The sequence below is a fragment of the Cyrtonyx montezumae genome, unplaced genomic scaffold (assembly GCF_038088225.1).
Source record: "Cyrtonyx montezumae isolate F1298 unplaced genomic scaffold, pur_monq_1.0 scaffold_8, whole genome shotgun sequence".
NCBI classification, from domain to species: Eukaryota; Metazoa; Chordata; class Aves; order Galliformes; family Odontophoridae; genus Cyrtonyx; species Cyrtonyx montezumae.
In genome coordinates this window covers 43,967,389-43,986,016 of record NW_027072089.1, presented here as the reverse complement: position 1 = coordinate 43,986,016, position 18,628 = coordinate 43,967,389, and the positions used below count along the sequence as shown (strand labels likewise).

General features: G+C 41.0%; 1 protein-coding gene across 3 annotated transcripts in view; it reads right to left on the bottom strand.

Annotated features, from left to right (window-relative positions):
• Positions 1-2,893: 2,893 nt before the first annotated feature.
• Positions 2,894-18,628, bottom strand: part of TMEM241 (transmembrane protein 241) — a 54,157-nt gene continuing 38,422 nt past the window's right edge. For all 3 annotated transcript variants that reach the window (XM_065752632.1, XM_065752631.1, XM_065752633.1), the window contains exons 14-15: positions 7,113-7,177; positions 2,894-3,594 (exon numbers count right to left, since the gene is read on the bottom strand). In XM_065752632.1, coding sequence (XP_065608704.1) covers positions 3,534-3,594; positions 7,113-7,177 — 126 coding nt within the window. In that variant the 3' untranslated portion in view covers positions 2,894-3,533. The remainder of the gene's footprint in view (positions 3,595-7,112; positions 7,178-18,628) is intronic.

Genomic DNA, 18,628 nt, shown 5'->3' with positions numbered 1-18,628 from the left:
TGCTTTTAAATCTTCATCACAAGCATAAGACAAAATACACTGAGCATGTTGTCGAGCATGACTGTGGGAGAAAAGAGATTTTATCATCAAATCAAGAAGATAAGATGCCAGCTGGCTATCCACTTCTGCTCTGGAAGCAGAGATGTTTACCAAGGGGCAGGAAAGCCTTGCACGACATCTTCACATCCCAGATCAAGGAGGACACACTCTCTCCCATCTCTGTGAACTAAAAGCCCAACTCTTCCTCCAATACTCTCCCAAAATAATCACTATTCTAGCAGAAATGAAAGCTTACACAAGGTCGAAGTGCGGTTACAAAAGGATTAAGCTTCTCAAACAAGGCAATTAATATGGAAATAGTTACACAATCCTCATGGGCTCCTTTAATTCCTTTCAGGGACTAAACGGCCATCTATTTGTAATGTGTCTTAATAAAAAAAAAAAAAAAAAAAAAAAAAAAAAAAAGAATAAGCAACACATTTTTAGAAAATAATCTCTTGCGTTTTATCCCCTGGTACTACACTATTTCAACCTAAACTTTTCCCAGTCCTGCCCCCAATATCCAGCCCCAGCCCCGCACTTTCTCTTCCAACAACCCCTCCCTCTGCTCCTGTCTGGAACGGGATTATGGTCTCACAGTGGGTCTGGTGCCTGCTTCATGTAGAAGATGATCTGCCTCAAAGCTGCTCATTCTGCTTCTGCTCTGGGCCAGACAGGTGTGCTACAGTGTTCTCTTTAGGTATCTATCTCCTGTAGTTTGCATGTAGAACAGTTGGAAGAAGGCCTCCTCTCCTTAGCACAGCTCCCAGCAACTAACTTTTCTTCAATGCTCAATAGAAACACCCTTTGTGAAACATAGTAGATCAGAACTCCATCCTTTAACAGATACTTCTGTCTCTTAGAAGAATTTTAATAGGTACATTGCTTCTTCCATGCCACTTGACTTCAGGAGCCTCTATCCCAAAAGCCAGCCATACGCACAGGCCATGCCTGAGCAGCAGATAATACAAAACAATTACTTCAGGGAGACTGAAAAGAAGAAAAAAAGAGAAGAAAAAGTAAGTAAGATAAGATCAGAAAAGCTCCGTGTGGTTCAGGACTGCCAAAGCAGTTTCAGCCATGGACCTGCATCCCCTCAGGACGAGCAGGACATCCCCACCTCTCCCCAGTCCCCAGGAACTGCCATGCCTTCAGAAGCTCCTTAAAAACAGGCTGAAAAACTGAGGCTCTTCACCAGCTGCAGGGCCACTGCCGTGCACTGCTCTGAATGCACCAAGACCAAGGATTTTAAATACCTTGGAGCTCCATTTCCACCTTACTTTGAAACTTCATTCTCACCTGCAGAAGGTCAGGCTGGTTCAGATCTTACCTCTTCCTTACTTCAGATTTTACTTCATGGTGGACACAGGAACCCAACCTTGTTTTCCTGGATTAACTGCTTTCTCCCACGGTTTCTGGGGGTGATCAATGGAAGCCTGCAATTTTTTACTTTCAAATACAAGCACACGGTGGTAAGGCACAAAAACGAAAAGCAGAAGGAAGCAGCTCAGCGCTGTTTAACATGCACAGGGGTATATACAGATGTGGTGGACTCACTAAGTTGGGAGATAATAATTTGGCAGCTGCAGACATTGAATTCCCAAGAATCTAGGCAATGCCATGCTTGCCTCTGCCCAACCACCTTCCCACAAACACCCCAAGTCCCCTCTGGATTAAGGAACTCCATGAATCGGCCATTGGCTTTCCGCTGAGACCACCAGTAAGAAGGCAAATGGGTGCTGTGGGTCTTGGTACATTGCTATGAATAACACAGACAGGAGAGTGGGAAAAACAGACTGCAAGGCAACGAGGATCCATGGTTGGGTGCTCAGAGGCCCAGAACATAGCTTCAAACTCAATGCCTGCTGGATGAGTGCTTATGTTCAAGCCCATCTTTCTTTCATGTTTCTTCCTCTTTCCCTCCTTCATCCCAAAGCTGAATGTTACCACCCTGCTCACTCCAGACTCAAGTCAACTTGAGCATGACCCAACACACAAGGTCAACAAGACAGTGTGAACAGACCTTATACTGAGATAAGCTTATATATCACACAGGCCTGAGTATTCCTCTAAATTCTCTTCTTTTTTAAACTGCAGCTTTTTTTTTTCTTTCTGAAAATCAACTAATCTTCACCTAAAATCTTCCCAGGCAAAGCGTTTGACAGCAATTCATTGTAAAATCTGTCTTCATCGTAAAAAAGGATTTTATTTGGAGTTCAAATCCATGCATGTTTTAAGTCACAGCTGGGGGAGTTTGTTGGGTTGAAGCAGGTATGTCTCAGCTATCCACAGCCTTCTAACAGCTACAAAGAGACAAGCACTTTCAGGAGGTCTGTCAGTCCCATGAACACAGCCATCTATTGATGAAGAATCACCTCTGTGATGGCTCCCCTCTCCTTCCCTCCCTGGCTATGAAGGAAACATTGTCAATTCAGATTATGAGACTAGTGTTTAGATGCCAAATGCCATTTGAGATCAGCCCCTCTCCTCACTGATGACTTGCTGTGGAACTCCTTTTACCATGTAGATATTCCCCACAATATTATCAACTCAACATTTAATATCACTTTCATATAGATTGCTTTCCCAGGCACTAATGTATCAAGACTAATTTTGAGCATCCATTAAGCAACCAGAAATAAAATTATTTTAAGAACCCTTGAGATAAATTGCCTCATACTCTTTACGACATTCATTCAAGTTTTATAATCTTTGTTGCCTCTTGCAATAATTTAAGAGACAAACCACCGCTGGGAACAGTGTGAGTCCCTCCACCCCTTCCAGCTGATGAGAATTCATGGACTTGAAGAATCTTGGGGAAAACAGGGAGAAAAAATACACAAAGAGCAAGAACTACAGACATTAAGGTTTATTGCTGAGTTCCCCCTTTTGGCAAAGCTGTCAACCCACCCCAGTTTCACGTGGGAACTATCCCCAGAACCCCCATGTCCACCATCACTGTGCTGGCTCAGACAACGTGACTACAGAGCTGTGTGCAGCAGCTTGCAGCACACTGAACCGTTGGAAACAAAGTCTGTCCTTCCTGATACTGAATTCACAGCAGGATCTGGGCCCTGGCATTTGTTTGGTACAACCTGCTGTCAGCTTTCAACAAAAGAACTGGGGGCATCCAGTGGGGAATGTTGCTTTTCCTGAGTTCAATGCCCTGTGCAAGAAGCTGCTACTGGGAGGTTCTTGCACAAAGTCATAGGCATGAGGCCAAGCAGATTTTCCTTTACCACATCAATCGGAAATAGTTTGTGTTGTGCTTCGAGGCAAAGGCTCATAATTATCCTACTAAGTATGCTGCTCTCTTACCAGCACTTCTGATGGCACAGTTTTTCCTTAATTAAAAAAAACAAAAAACAAAAAACAACAGATCCTTTTCCCTCTGCTTGGTTGCACTTCTTCATTCTTGCTGCTGCATTTGATTTGTGATAGGGTTTCTGGGATGCAAGTCAGCTCTTTTCCAGCTGCTGAGATCTGGTTCCTCTTTACGTGCCTGTTCTTTCAGTGTAAACAAGCAAAGCTTCTCCAACTCCACTGATCACAAGGCTGTAAACAAAGGATACCACAAATTCAGCATCAGGCAAGTTCCTTTACTTGACACAGTGCCAAACAGCACAACGTTGAGAGAAAGGTATTCATTTGTCTAAATATATTTCAACCTAGAGACAGTATCCCTGGTGATGTTTTCATGTGCCTTGCTAAGAAGAGGCTGAGAAAAGACACATCTTATTTTACAGATCCCACCAGAAAAGTTCTCCTCTATATTTTATGGCTACATAGAGAAGATAGCATCTAGTGAGGAAAATAACCATATTCTGCTCTGGGGAGATCCCCCTGGCCTAGGGAGGCCAATAGGAATCCCAGTGCTTTACTGCTGTTTGCAATGAAGCTGCTGGAAGAGCAGTGCCCCGGCCACAATGGCAGAGGTGCCACAGTGTTTCCTTCTCCCACTGCCCGCAGCGCAGTGCTGGCACACTGCTCTCCAAGGCTGAGGCCAGAAGTGGGGCTTCAAATTAGGATGAATGGTTTTTATCAGCAAAATCATTCACTGAACTAAGCTGCCAACCCACTCAGTTTGTGCAATAATCCCCAAATCTCTGCTGTCCTATCTGAAAGGAATACAGTAGGATACTGACTCTTCTCTGCTTTCATAACAGTGCAAATCTGAGTGTACTGACCTTTCCTCTGAGCCTAATGGCTTAGTTAGCTTATGAAACAGAAAAGCTCCTTAACGAATTTCATAAACAAAACAAACTTTTGTTAAGTTCATTTGTAAAAGTTGTTGGTTTTATTTTTTTTCATGGGAAAAAACACACGCATGTGAAGCTGAAGACTCTCTGGTCTTCACCACTGTTCCCTTATTTCCTTAGTTTTGGTGAGCCATTTTTGAGATCACATACTCCCCTTGTTCCTGAGAGGAACAAACATCATGTAACAATGGCACAAGTCCTAACACTGTCACAGTGAGCAGCCCTCAGAAGTAGGTGTTGGGCAGACAGACCGCTGTGGAGACAGAATACCTCTGGCAGTGGAACTACAAAGATCAAGGAGTGGTGAGAGCTGCATGCTTTACAAAAAGATCTAAATCACATGTCTATGAGCACTTTCTGGAGAGGGTTAACCCCGTATCTTGCTACAAACACATCCCTTACACTGTTTTCTTTGAAAGCCGAAGTTGGATAATAATTCTTTTTCCTAAGGAGAAAAGCCCACTGAATATACGAAGAACTAAACCCAACAGTTTTAGAAACAACTCTCAGAATCATAGAATTGTTTGAGTTGGAAGGGACCTTTAAAGGCCATCTAGCCCAACTCCTCTGCAGTGAACACCTACACTACATCAGGGTGCTCAGTGCCCCATCCAGCCTGACCCTGAGGGGCATCCACCATCTCTCTGGCCAACCTGTTTCAGTGCCTCACTACCCTTACTGTAAAAAATTTCTTATGACCAAACTAAATCTCCCCCCTTTTAGTTTGAAACCATTTCTTTTTGTTCTGTCACAATAGACCCTGCTCAAGAGTCTGTCCCCATCTTTCCTAAAGTCCCTCTTTTGATACTAAAAAGCTGCCCTCCTGTCTCCCCAGAGCCTTCTCTTCTCCAGGCTGAACAGCCCCAACTCTCACCTAGGCCCACTGCTCAAGCCTGTCTAGGTCTCTCCTCTCCTTTTTAATTTCTATAGTTACATTTTCTACAGCATTTTTTAACAGAGACTTAAAAAAATGCACAACCTGTCACTGCTGTAGCATTCTAAGAGTTAGAGTGGTGATCCTATACAAAAGATATTAAATTATACAGCACTGCTCTGTGAAAATGTACTTGCATTTAAATTGCTTTTTAACATCTCATGTCTTACGCTAGAGGAGAAGAACCCGCTTCTGCAGGACTTCAGGCATCCACATGCCCACACAACCCATACTGACCAGACTACCACCTCAGTAGAAACCATCATTACAGCTTCAAGATCAAGCAGAGTCAAAAACCATGGCTAAATACCAACTCTTTATTTACCTTCAGTTTACCATCTGTCAAATCCTCTAGCTTCTCTTTATTGTGGAGGGCACAGCTAACCACATTTGACCATCACTCAGAAATTACCATATGATATGGTCCATTGCAACACTGGAGCAACACTAAAAAACTCAGTGATTAAATGATCTCATGAGTGCTCTGCAGCTGCTATCATCTAAGAAACTGTTTTCAGAGGTTTGCTGATAGCCAAGGCACTACCAAGACACCAACAATAATAGAACTTAGATATTGTTCTGAATTGTAACAATGAAAGCATAACAGTGGTGTAAGGGCTAACTAGAAGTTTCTTCTAATGACAGAGACGTGTTCATTATTTCTACTTTCTTTCGGTACATGTAGGACATGTAGTATGTGTGCAGCTGTATGGGTTCATGTGTTCACATTCCTAGTGCTACACTTTTTTTTTAGCACACACGTCAGTGAATAAGATGTCTGTATTATAAAAAGCCTGGCCCTAGCATGGAGGACAGATGGCACAGATGTATGTAAACACGGTCAGGAAGAGCAAGCTAATGGCCTGTACCAGGAGCATAGTATGTACACTGATGCTAGTTCAGTCTCATATACACATAGGCCACATAAATATATTTCCAGAGCTACAAAAAAAACCATGCATAACTTGTTTTAGCATTAGTGATTATACATACATGTGAGGATGTATATTCACACATACGTATATGGGGCTAAACTTGAGATTTTCCTTTCTTTAACTTCTTTGTCACACCTGGAAAAAGAATATGCTATTTGCATTAGGCACAAGGTTGAATCTTTAGAATGACAGTAAAACTCTGAAGGAGAAAAAAGGAAGCCGAAAGCTTCTCAAAAGTAATATGACTTTTATTCCCAGTAACAGGTCTATACTCAGAGATACAATCCCTTCTTTATTAGTTTTTGCATGGCAGAAGTAATAAGGAGTATCAGCCCCAGGCTGGGATTCCCTTTTGCTATGCACTGTTCAAACTTGGATCAAAAACACTGCCTTTGGTTTGCAATCCAATCCTTTGCATCACTGCCTAAAATCTTCAGGACAGGTGATTCGTAAGGTGTGCCCATATGTTACAAAATCCAGATACAGCTTTGGTAGAAGTTTATTATTATTTTTCTATTTGTATTTTTGCATTCGCAGTACAGACAGCATTAGGACCTGTTCAGAAACAAGAATCTATTGGCTAAAAAGACACTGTTACCAAACCACGATTCCTACATTTTAGTTTCTATTCTGCCACTGATTTATAGTATGACTTTGAGTGGGTCATTTATGAAGCAGTCGCATTCATTTAGCTAGCTGTAAAACACATTGAGTGAATTATGGTGGGGCTTACCGCCCAAAATGTTCACGTTCTCCCACAGAAGCAGAAGAAACAATCTTCTACTTGTATTACCACACTGAATCCATCACTGCACACCTGGTTCTCCTTACATTCAAAATATTACAGGCACTAATAGAACTTGCCATTTGAAAAGTGTTTCCACATGAAGCACAGTGTGGAAATTCATTTTTACTGTTAAGAACAAAGCTCACGTAGGCACTTACCAAGAAATTGTCAGTACATTGGCAGTCATGGCGAAGAAGAAAGGTGATAAGCTAGCAGTGATAACCTGTAAAATTGGAAGGAGAAAAAAAACAACAACCTTGTGACCTTGTGATATCACAAATGAAAACTGAAATACTTTAGCTGAAATTAAATCTCTGCAGGTGTAGTCACTTTTTTTCTTTGCTTTCTTAACCATTAGATTCCATAGCAAAAAAAGAAAAAAAAAGAAAGTCAGTGGGCAGAAGAAACCCAATGAGACTATTCGAAGTAGAGAATCATTGCTGAAGGTGGAACTTCCATTCCCGCCCAGTTTCCCTCCCCTATGTGAGTACAGAGCCTACACAGAGAAACCTCTTTTCTCCTCTAGCTAGAAAGAACAGAGGAAAGTCCCAGCACCAGGGGATGCAGAACTGCACTACCAGCTTGTGGCAGAAATGTGGGGTAGCATTGGGAATCACATTTCAAAATCAGGTTGGATAGGGCTTCGAGCGATTTAGATTAGACCTGAGGAAACATTTTTTCTCTGAAAGAGTGGTCAGGCACTGGAATGGCCTGCCTAGGGAGGTGGTTGAGGCACCATCCCTAGCGCTGTTCAAGAAGCGTTTAGATGAGGTGCTAAGGGATTTGATTTAGTAGTTGGGTAGGGATAGTGATAGGAGGATGGTTGGACTAGATGATCTTGTAGGTCCTTTCCAACCTTATGAACCTATGAACCTATTTGCTGCACAGTGTCCCTGCACATGGCAGGGAGGTTGGAACAAGGAGACAACTAATGGCCCCTTCCAGACCAAACTACTCCATGATTCTGGGAAAACTTGCTTCTCATTAGGCTAGGGGATCCATGGACAACATAATGTGACTATCACACATTGCAGCTGAATTTTGACTCCTACAGAATGAGGGTTACAGTAGAGGCAGGGAACCAGTGCAGAAGCATATCCCAGCTGGTCTGGTGTGGAAATCCAGTAGCTTTTATTTGCCAACAGTAGACTAGACTGGGGAGACCAGACAGGTCCCAGGCTTTAAGAGCCTCATATTTCTGATGAGAAGCTTGAAGTGTATTTTTGGGTGTATGAAGGACAGGAAAAAGAAAAAAGAGAATGAGGTAAATAAAATCAATGCAACCTCAACAGGTTTATGAATCCTTTTCTTACACCAAGGCGTCCCAGGCAGAGAAGATGGGGCCAAATGACTTCACATTTTTGCAGCACTGATCCCAGAAACAGTTAATTCCTGACATACAATGGCTCACAGCGGATCCCAGTCCCAGTTGTGGAGCTACCACATCTGCAGGCTGCCCTCAGTTTTGGACGTTTTGTTGCCAGATGGATAATGGAAGATGGAAAGAGTTCAGAGAACAGTGACAGAGTCATTAGATGGAGGGATTGATTTTCAGTCAACAGTTAGGATAAGCAATGCCTGCGGGAATGATTTACAAATACTTGGGAAATATGAGCACCGAGGAATGAAAGGCACGATTTAGTATAATACAAAGTTGCCCAAGTCAAAAGATGAAATTAAGAAAGAAAACATTTAAATAATTATCTGCTAAGATTTCCTAATAGTTGTTTGCCTAGCTGACTCTCAGGGGAAACAGCAGAAAGCTTGTCTCTTAAGCTATTAAAGACCCGTTAAAACACTAATACATGTCCAGCAGGGAAGTAAATGATTCTCTGCAGTAAACTCTGCACACCAGAGGCCGAGCTGACACTGTGCTAGTCAATACCCATTATATCTGCTATGGCTGCATTTTAAAAACAGGTTTCTGAATCTGTGGATCACAAGCAGCAGCAGAAGAGATGCTTGTGTATCAGTTCTCCAGCCCCATGGAAGGAGTTAGCTGGAGGGGGGGCAATAACGTAAGCTGGCAGCCCTCAGCTCCATGTCAGTAAAATGTATATACAAGTGAACATATGAATAACTAAACACGCCCAAAAGAGACTGAGATGGGAGAAGGATGAGTCACAAACTGAGAGTTATTCTTCAAAACTCACCTGTCCATGCTCAGGTCGCACCTTGACCTGAGCGATAATCCTTTGCAGCCAGAGGGAGCTGACACAGTCTGAACAGTGGCAGTCTGACCACTCTGAAGATGCACCTTTTAGACAGTTTACCTCTTATGCTAGGCTGGTTATCTGTAAGTTCCAATGTAGAACACTCCAACATACATCTACACCTCGCATCACAGGGCTGGGTTCTCCCTTTGCACACCTCATAGCAGCTGCAGTGATCTACACAGAGCTGTTTCTCACATCAGTGCGAATGACCACAGAAATACTGGCATCAAGCTTATCTTAGGCTAATGCTAATCTATTATGTAAAAATACATGGCATTTGTTACCAAGCACATAAACAGGAATTTATGAAGGATGGCAGCTGTAACATTTACAGAGTGTTCTTTTCTTTAAGTTGCTCTCCTGAAAGAAACTAAAGTGGTGCAATTGAGAAGTGACACAAGTCAAAGCTGTGTCGCCCACTCCATTTTAGAGTCATATTTATCAGAATCTTGAGAAGAGGCCAAGAGCAGAGAAACAAGCATTTAAGAACCCTGCGAGCACAGGCCTTATCAAAAAACAATACACCATTCTCCTGCCATCATCCCAAAAGGCTGCAAAACTGCTCCTGAGGGCTGCAGCCTTTTGGACTAGCGCTGCAGAACACTGCTGTATTTTTGAAAAGTTATGTAAGAGTACCTCAGTGCCAAAGAGAAACAAAACGTGGGTTGGAAGAGCACATGAAGTGTGCACAAAGAAAAAAAAAAGAAAGAAAAACATCACTAAAATGTCCAGCTTTGATTGTTCGTGTAAAGAGGAACACATTTAAAAAGTAAAAATAACAAGTTTTCAGGGATTCTAACCATCAGATTTGCCCCAAGTGAAGACTCTAAACTCTAGATACATTGTTCAGAAGCCAATTTTCCTTTTACTACAATTCAGCATTTCTTAAAGTGTTTTAAGTGCACATGTATTTAGTTTTTAAAAAGTACATCTACATTGATGCTCTGGATGTCCTTTGGTAAGTGCAGTAATCTCTCTCTCTTCATCTTAAAGGTCACAGTTGTCCTCCAAGGCATTCGGCTGCCTTAGGTAAAGGAGTGAACTTGCAAGACAAAGGAAAGCAAGCAAAGGGCAAACTAAAGGTAATGACTTTCAAATGTATGTTAGTGCTGAACCACTGAAACTAAGAGGTGGAAAGGAAAATTTTAATTAGCTGTAACCAGCCTGTTTTAAACAAAGCTCTTCCAGATTTTGACACAGTTACTAATTCTCCCAACTGATACAGACTGGATGGCCAAACCCCAACTGTTTCAGAAATGGGAATAGTTCCATGAGCTCTGGCTACTCTCTTGCTTGTGGGAACTATGTGCAGTGCTACAAAAGTTGTTTTAAAAACCATTTATACTGTGAATGTATATTCTGAAACAGCTTTCAGTGATTAGGAAAAAAATCCAAGTGTAGCATCATCTAACAAAACATTTCCATGTGAGCTGAAACTGCTCCTGAGAAATCTTTTCAAATGCTTCCTTGCCCACTCCCCTCCCCCCTCAAAAAAAAAAATTGTTTTTTGCTTCTTAAAATAAACCATTCTACATTTACCATGTCACTCTGTTGTACCATGGAAACAACATGCATTTTAAGGGAGCACATGCTTAACACTCATTTACCTTAATCTCAACTGTTTCTATAGTTCCAGTCACTGATTTATTTGAAGTTATTCTATACATTAATGTAAATGTGGGCATTACAAAGGACATTTGATGTCACAGTGAAAAACTGTTTCAGTTCTTTACAGAACATATCATAATTGAAGGAAATAACTGCACCTTTGTAGAGATACTTATCTGGGACCAGATCTGTGAATAAAAGGAGGGTGCTCTGATCTCTTCCACTGTTCCAGGCCCCAGTCTGCAAAAATTCATTGACCTGCCCCAATTTACTCTACCTGAAACAGCTTCCATGGAAAGGCAGATAGCCTGCACCAACTAGGATTGCACCAGGAAGGAGAAGAAAGAGGCTCAGAGAATTGATTACCACATGCACAGCATCCCTGGCGTGCTCAAGGCCAGGTTAGATGGGGTTCTGGGCAGCTTGCTCTACTGCCAGACTTAGTGACTGACAACCCTGCAGTTGGAACTAGGTGACCTTTTAGGTCCTTTCCAAGCCAAGCCATTCTATGATTCTATGAATTCTGTAGGACTGCTGGAGTAAAGTCTGGGTCTGAGCAGTTAGATAATGAAACAAACAAAAACTAGAAGGGATTTCTTTCCATAGATCTTCCAGTAGAGGGAGTGATCAAGAATCAGAAGACAAAACAGAGGGAGACTGTGTCCTATGGCTGAATTATGCCACAGAGAAGTGTCTGTAAAACAGTAGTTTTTTGCAGCTTACTTCTTGTAAGTACTTCTGGTACTCACAACAAGTACTAGAAGTGGGGTTGAACTCACCTAGAATAGACAGCAGAGGAGAAACACTCTAATTCCTCAACTTATAGTATGGTACCCACAGGTGAGATCTCTGTTCCAGTCTCTGAATTTGACAAGACTCAGTGACAAGGAAAGAACTGACTGCAAACAGTGAAACAGAAACAAATGGGCTGAACCCTTTTACCTAATGACCAAGGATACACAAAAACTCCAGTTTGTGCACTGCAGAAATGGTAATCAACAAAGATAATTCATCAGAAGTTGGCAAAGCATGAACTGCGGTGAAAGAACCTGCATGAAGGATCGTGAGGAATCCCATCAGAGGAAAAAGTTTGTGCTTCTTCTGTGGTGAAATGTGCGTATAACTGCTGGTCAGAAAGGCTGAGCTTTGGGTATTGGCACACCACAGCCTGACAAAGCAGAGGAATGTGGGGCTCTGGAATTTCAACCCACAACAAGTGGGATGGGCAGAGGTTTCAAGCTTCTTGGTTAGGAAAGATTCCCAAATTCAGCTCCACATAAAAATGGGTGAGAACTGGCTAGATAAACATGCCCTTCCTGACCACCCTGTCACTATTTCTGACTTCACAATTACCTTAGAGAAAGATTTTCAAGCTGCAAAAGCTGGCTTGAACATTTCTGAAGTGTTGGGAAATTTGTTATTTATATCACCAACAACACAAATGAGGGCATTTTTAAAATTTAGATTTTGATTTAATCTTCCTATCTGAAATTGAAAGACATGGGGGATTTAGGCCAGACACGACCATGATTTGTTAATATTACAACTATATCTGTGCATACCATATAAATAGTGTTTCCTCTGATTCACTGTTAAACTACAAAGTTAAATGTCACAGCTCTTGCTGCAAATGAATACAGAATGCATTATAATAAAGTTTTCCTCAGTTTGTGCACACACAGCTAATACTTGCAACCTCCCTTCCCCAAACTGACAAAACCTCTGTCCTTACAAAAAACACATATTTTGTCCGAAGTGTTTTGAAACAGCTCATCAAGTTCACTCACTGTTCACAATAAATCTTCCTATTATCATCAGGTCATCTTCTCAAAACATCAGGAAAAAGCTTCTGATGTGCATAACCTTTGTTTTCACTCTACTGGTGGAATTAAAGCGATGTTGAGCTTTTTATAGATCTAATATTTGTTGTGTCCTTTTTCTGCATGCTTTAACCAGCTGCTAAGATAATTGTCAAAAATCGCCAGGGAAATGGATCACTGCTAATGCCTCTGGAAGCAGCTACATCAAGACAATCCAGTACTATGAAAAAGGCAAAAATTACAGCGGGTGACAATGACTAACTACACTCGTTCTTTTGTTTCTCAAGGGGCATACACTGAAAGAACTTATCAAATGTCAGTGTTCATCCCTTTTGTGCATCCATCTACTTGAGAGTAAGCATATGTACATATGTGCACCCATATAAAACCCTTTGTCAGGTAGGGAGATCTAGCAAAAAAATAAAACAACTTCAATGCATGAAAGTAACAGTTAACCTTCCATTGAGCTTTATGAGCTATTAACACCATTCCACTTTGTCCTTGTTTACGTACGTTTTTCATTTCAGCTGGATTACTAGCCATTCCTATCTAGCTTTCCCTCTTCCTTGCTACATTCAAAGGTAAGGCAAACAGACATTGCCAGGAGTAACTTCTCTGAACTTTAGCAAGACAGTTTTGTTTCAGAGATCGAGCAGCTCCAGAAGCAGATGAAGAAAGAAGGCACTGACTGAGACAACAAGAATGCCAAGGGACCTGATTCTACCCTAGCTAAACGCTAACTAGAGTGGTCCACTGAGTATTGAGAAGCCCTCTGAAATAACCCAGACCTTAGAGTAGATCTTTGCAGATCAGGTGCTGAACATGAATACATGAACAAAGAATGCATGGAAAAAAAATAGAAAAATACAATTTTACTCCCAGTTATCAGTATCGTTATCAGTTGCGGATGCTGTGCACAGCAGATCCTCCTAGACTCGCACAGTACCTGAAGGAATTCTGCAAGCAAAACCAGACCAAAAACAAACTTGCACTGTTTAATTTTAGGTCAGTCTGGGGAGTGATCTCCCATGGAAATAAGAACTTCCGTAGAATGGTGGCACATGACAATGGTAATAGAGTTGATCATTTCATGATCCACAAAGCATAGCTTTAGCCAAACAGCTGTTCTACCAGCTGCTGTAGATTTCTTTGAGATTCTTTATTTCATACCTGCCTAAATGCCTGCACAGATTGACAGCTTCCCTAAAGTACATTTTCCTCAAAAGAGGCTTGGTCACTTTCCTCTGTCCTTTGTACTTCTTGTTTTAGAGCATCATTAAAACAATAATGGCAAAATCAATTGGTTCCATGTACAGTGACTCAAAAGGAGTCAGTGCCTAGACATGCTCAGGCAGTTGAACATTTAAAAATAAAGATAAAACTTAGCCCTAGTTCAAATTAATCAATGTGACTTTCCTAGCAATTAAATTCTCACCCGCTTAAAACCACCTACACATTGCATTCAGCACATGGCAGATACTAAAAGGAGGTGAAGAGTCATTTAATAAATGACAAATAAAATCAGCAAAACGCCCTCTAACATGTTTTCAGAACAGAAGAAGTATAAATGTTCACATTTACCAAAAACATTGGATATTTTTAAGTTTCTCTTGTTTTTTATCTTTACAAAAACTGAAAAGAATATCTCACAGAGGAGCATCTCTGTATCTTAGCTGCTCAACTGCTATGAGGAAGCAGATTTCCCAATTCCACCTAGCAGGATCCTAAAAGGCAGAGAACCCTCTGCATTTCCATGCCTGGACACATGCATGCGGTTCCAGTATTTCAGGAATTAGGTGTACAGCCTCTACTTTCAATCACAGTTATGAAGATTTTCTTAGTAATGCATTTAGTATATACTTTTTGTTTCCAGGATGTGATGACCAACACAACAGAGACCCCGGCTTCACAGAAAGCAAAGACAGACGTGGATTACCAGATGCAATTGTCAGAATTTTCATGAGAAAATTCTCCTGTTACGAAAGATAGGATATCGTGTCATGTTTACAATGCTCAGACATGAACAAGACTTCCTATTTTCAGGAAGGCCTACGTCTACCAGTGTATAAACACACATCTACAAGCATTCATATATACACACATACTATATATAGCATAGAAACCTATAAACATACATCACTGATGGGATATGACTGAACAATTACAAGTACTCATAACTCACTTTGACAGATACCCTGAGACTGTATAAAAAATCTCAGTCTCTTTTAAAATACGGTGTTTGGTTGAGGATTATGATAGCTACTTCTTTTTGGACACCAAGGAGCCACTTCACTCCACTTCAAATAAACATCACATTTCCTTCATAATAAAGAGAAAACAAAATGAAGAAGCGTGTGCCCTCTACTATATATGGATATAAGAGCCAGAACATACATTTTCCCTTTCTGGGACTAATAAGATAGCTGATAATGATGATAATCTCCAGTCTATAAAGAAAAGTTATAGTATTGAATTTAATTTTTACTGTGCCTCTATTGATATTTAAATATCTCTCTTAAATGTGACCACTGACAATCCAGATCCTGATATTTCTCTCAGCTTTAAGATTTTGTACAGAGAAAAGAAGAGAAAGCCCTGAACTACTCATGTAAGGTCTCCCTGAAGCGTGCTTTGCTGATATGGAATCACTATCAATCATGATTCAAACAAGGGCGCATATAGGCACCAGGCTAACAGCATCCATTTAGATAAGTTGTGCATATGAGAGGCACAATCCATGTAGCAGCTGAAGCCTTGTCAAATAAAGGCAATGGAGGTCATTTAAAGAGGAATAAATGAAGGCTTCATTTGGCTGAATAACTCTTACTGTCTTTGCTGAGCAGTGCTTTGTCTTTTCTTGCTGCTCTAAGACTGACCATTAATGCATATCTAACCAAAAATTAAATACATGTGTATTTCTAGGTTCTATCAAAGTTAAGTTCAGATGCCTCCTGCATCCTCTAAACGTCCCATGCATTGTAATGCTAAACTGCACTCCTTTGCCATTCAGTTTGTTGAGGAGCCTCTTTTCCTTGCATTCTGACCTGCTATTGCAAAGGTCTTAAACTGTTCCTGCCATTTAATCTCTCCCCTGAAACCTCTGATCTCAGTAGCTGGCAGGGCAATGTGATTCATCATCTTGCTCTTATTTTATGAATTATTAAATATTTGTGTAAGGGAGCAAGTATTTATCAAACAACAGCAACAACAGCAGCTGTAAAGTGTTCTACCTATTAAGATCACAAACACCAACTGGAGTGAACTAAAGGATGGTTTAATAAAGTTAACTAGTTGATGTCAGAGGCATCAGGAGAATTGGCAGCAAGTCTGCAGTCAACGTGCACATCAGAGAAAAGGGATCTGTATACTAACCTTAGTTTATAGGAAACTTACACCCTTGGCATGCAGTTTATTAGTCTTTCCAGTTCTGTCCCACAAAGATTTACACATAATGTCTGCTTCTGCTGAAAATACTAAGGACCCAGTCACTGACACCATCTGAGTGGATCCAAACCCGTAAAAAACATACCATTCTTTTTAATTTGCAGCTGGTTGTCTCAGTACTATATTGTGTGTGGTGCCCTGAACTCCATCATTCAGTAGCATGGTACACTATATTAAAGAAGTATTTATTTTGTCTGAATTGAATTTTTTTTCAGTACTGGGGAATGGCCAGCTGTTCTAATGTTCTGCTACTTAAAATACTGCAATAAAATACACTTCATCTTATGTTACACTCAGCAGTAGCTTTTTGGCATTTCAAGTTGTTCTTCACCTCATCTAACCCTTATGAGATTATGAAATAGAGGTTACTGTAAAGAGATGGAGAAGGCTGATAACCCATGTAAGACCTTATTTCTCACTGTCACACTTAAGAGGCAAATTGAATAGGCAAACTGACAGTTTGCTATATGTATCTGGCACACAAAAAATTGCCTGCTTGCAAAGGACTGAGCTTAACATCTGCCAGTGTCTATCCTCCTCCCAAATACTAGGTTCCAGTGGGTGGGCTGGTAGCCAGACTAGGCAGAAACCATCACTCTAACAGCCTGACTTGCAGCATCAGGATCTCAGACTTAAAAGTGAGAGATGAGGCAATTCCAAGCTCCTCACAGGTGAACCATGACCTCCCCACAGTAGTGGCTCAGTAATGACTCAGCCGGCATCCAGGGAATCAATCCAAGGAGCAGATCATGAAGCTCTTGGCAGTTTGAGTCCATGAAGAAGAGAAAAATTAGCCTGAGTTTCCTGGAGGTAGAATACATTGGCATTGTGATAGAAAACTGTATATGTAGGAACAGACTACTTTTAGTGAATGGTGAATTCTTCATCATTCAGCCTACCATTTCATAATTCTCACTAAAGTCCAAATTAAGCAGGCTGATACTCTCCATCCCTGTCAGTTCTGTCCGGAAGTGTCAGAGAACAGAGTGCAAGGGACTGTGACCTCCGAACGAAGACTTCAGCAGTGAGGTAACCAAGGCAAAAATGGGGCCAAAGGCAGATACATTACAGGCTACACCAACATGTTTCCACGCGCCCAAGGAAATGGACATTTTTCCAGAAGTCAGGTGGGCACTCAATCTGCCATGCAGTCGGGGATTTCCACGCTTTAGGCTTTGGTTACACTCTTACTGCATCAGATGGATACCCTGATCACATAACACTACGAGTACCATCAGATGTCCAATGGAACTAACATCTCTTGCCAACCACTAAAGATGATTTGTGTCAGAATGCAACCAGTAAACACTACAGGCATCAGCAAATGTCACATGCAACCCTTTGCCAGACATAGGATGAGACATATGCCACCACTGACCTCTGCAGTCTTGACCTTGGTGCACCCCTGACACTACAGGGTCACAGGCCATTGTCAGTGCAACACGTGATAGTTTTTTGGGTTCACCTTCAAACCTCATCTTGTCTCCAGTATCATTACTGAAAGTGCTATAAAACACCATTGCATGCTGTTTTACTTCTGCGTGGATAGCACAAATGTTGCTGAAAGGCACTGCTAGAGGCAACAAGGAGACCTAGTTTAAGGGGAATACTTTAGGTGTGAAAAGCAATATGCTTTTTTTCCATTATTATAATTTATAGAAACAAATATGTGTTTATACTCTATGTCAGTATTGTGTTCTATGTTAATATTAAAACAATTTTCTGTCATGACTAACTCAGAACTCCATGGGGATATCACTAGTACCAGAAATAGCATAGGAAACTTCAGGATGCGTAATGAAGTTTTTTTTTTTTTTTTTTTTTTAATTTTTTTTAATCTGTTAGCAAAAAATAGCAATTTTCCATCAACATCTCTCCCCCACGTACAGCTTTGGTATTTCTGTGCATGTATAAAGTCCATTTCCTATTGTATTTCCCATCTCACGACTCCTTTGGGAAAACCTAATTCATAAACAAGCAATTCCCAGATCAGATAACTAAGACCCTTTACTGACCCCTTTCTGTACAACCCAACAGTAACAGAGCCACAGTTTCTGCTTTGCCACTTTCTGATGTGTTTCTGCTGTTTTAGTAATGATGTAATGGAAATAACTCAACATGCTATTATTATTATTATTATTATTATTATTATTATTACTATGCTGAAGACTGAAAAGAAGAATGGTATTATTTAAGGTTTTAATTTTCCATTCAAAACCAACAATCTTTCCAGGGCTTTCTAATCATTCACTGCTAGAAAAGGTCAAAATATTCCATCAGAAACCTTAAAAAGTGATACTTGAAAAAATGGTTTTTTAGACATTAAAATAGCTAATCCATTTTGAGTACATGCCTCTTATGAAGAACAACACAGGGTTACATACATGGCAGTGTGGGTGTCAGCAGTTCCCAAGTGTCCCACAGCAATGATAGAAGTGCCTTTGGCCAAGAGCTCTCTTAGTAAGGGTGGGGAAACCTCTGTAAGATGACTTCTACCCTCTTAGGACAGCCACCCACAGCAGTAAGCATGGACAGAAAGCTGGACTCTGCCCCTGCCTTTCCATGCTAGCCAGGGACAGGACAGAA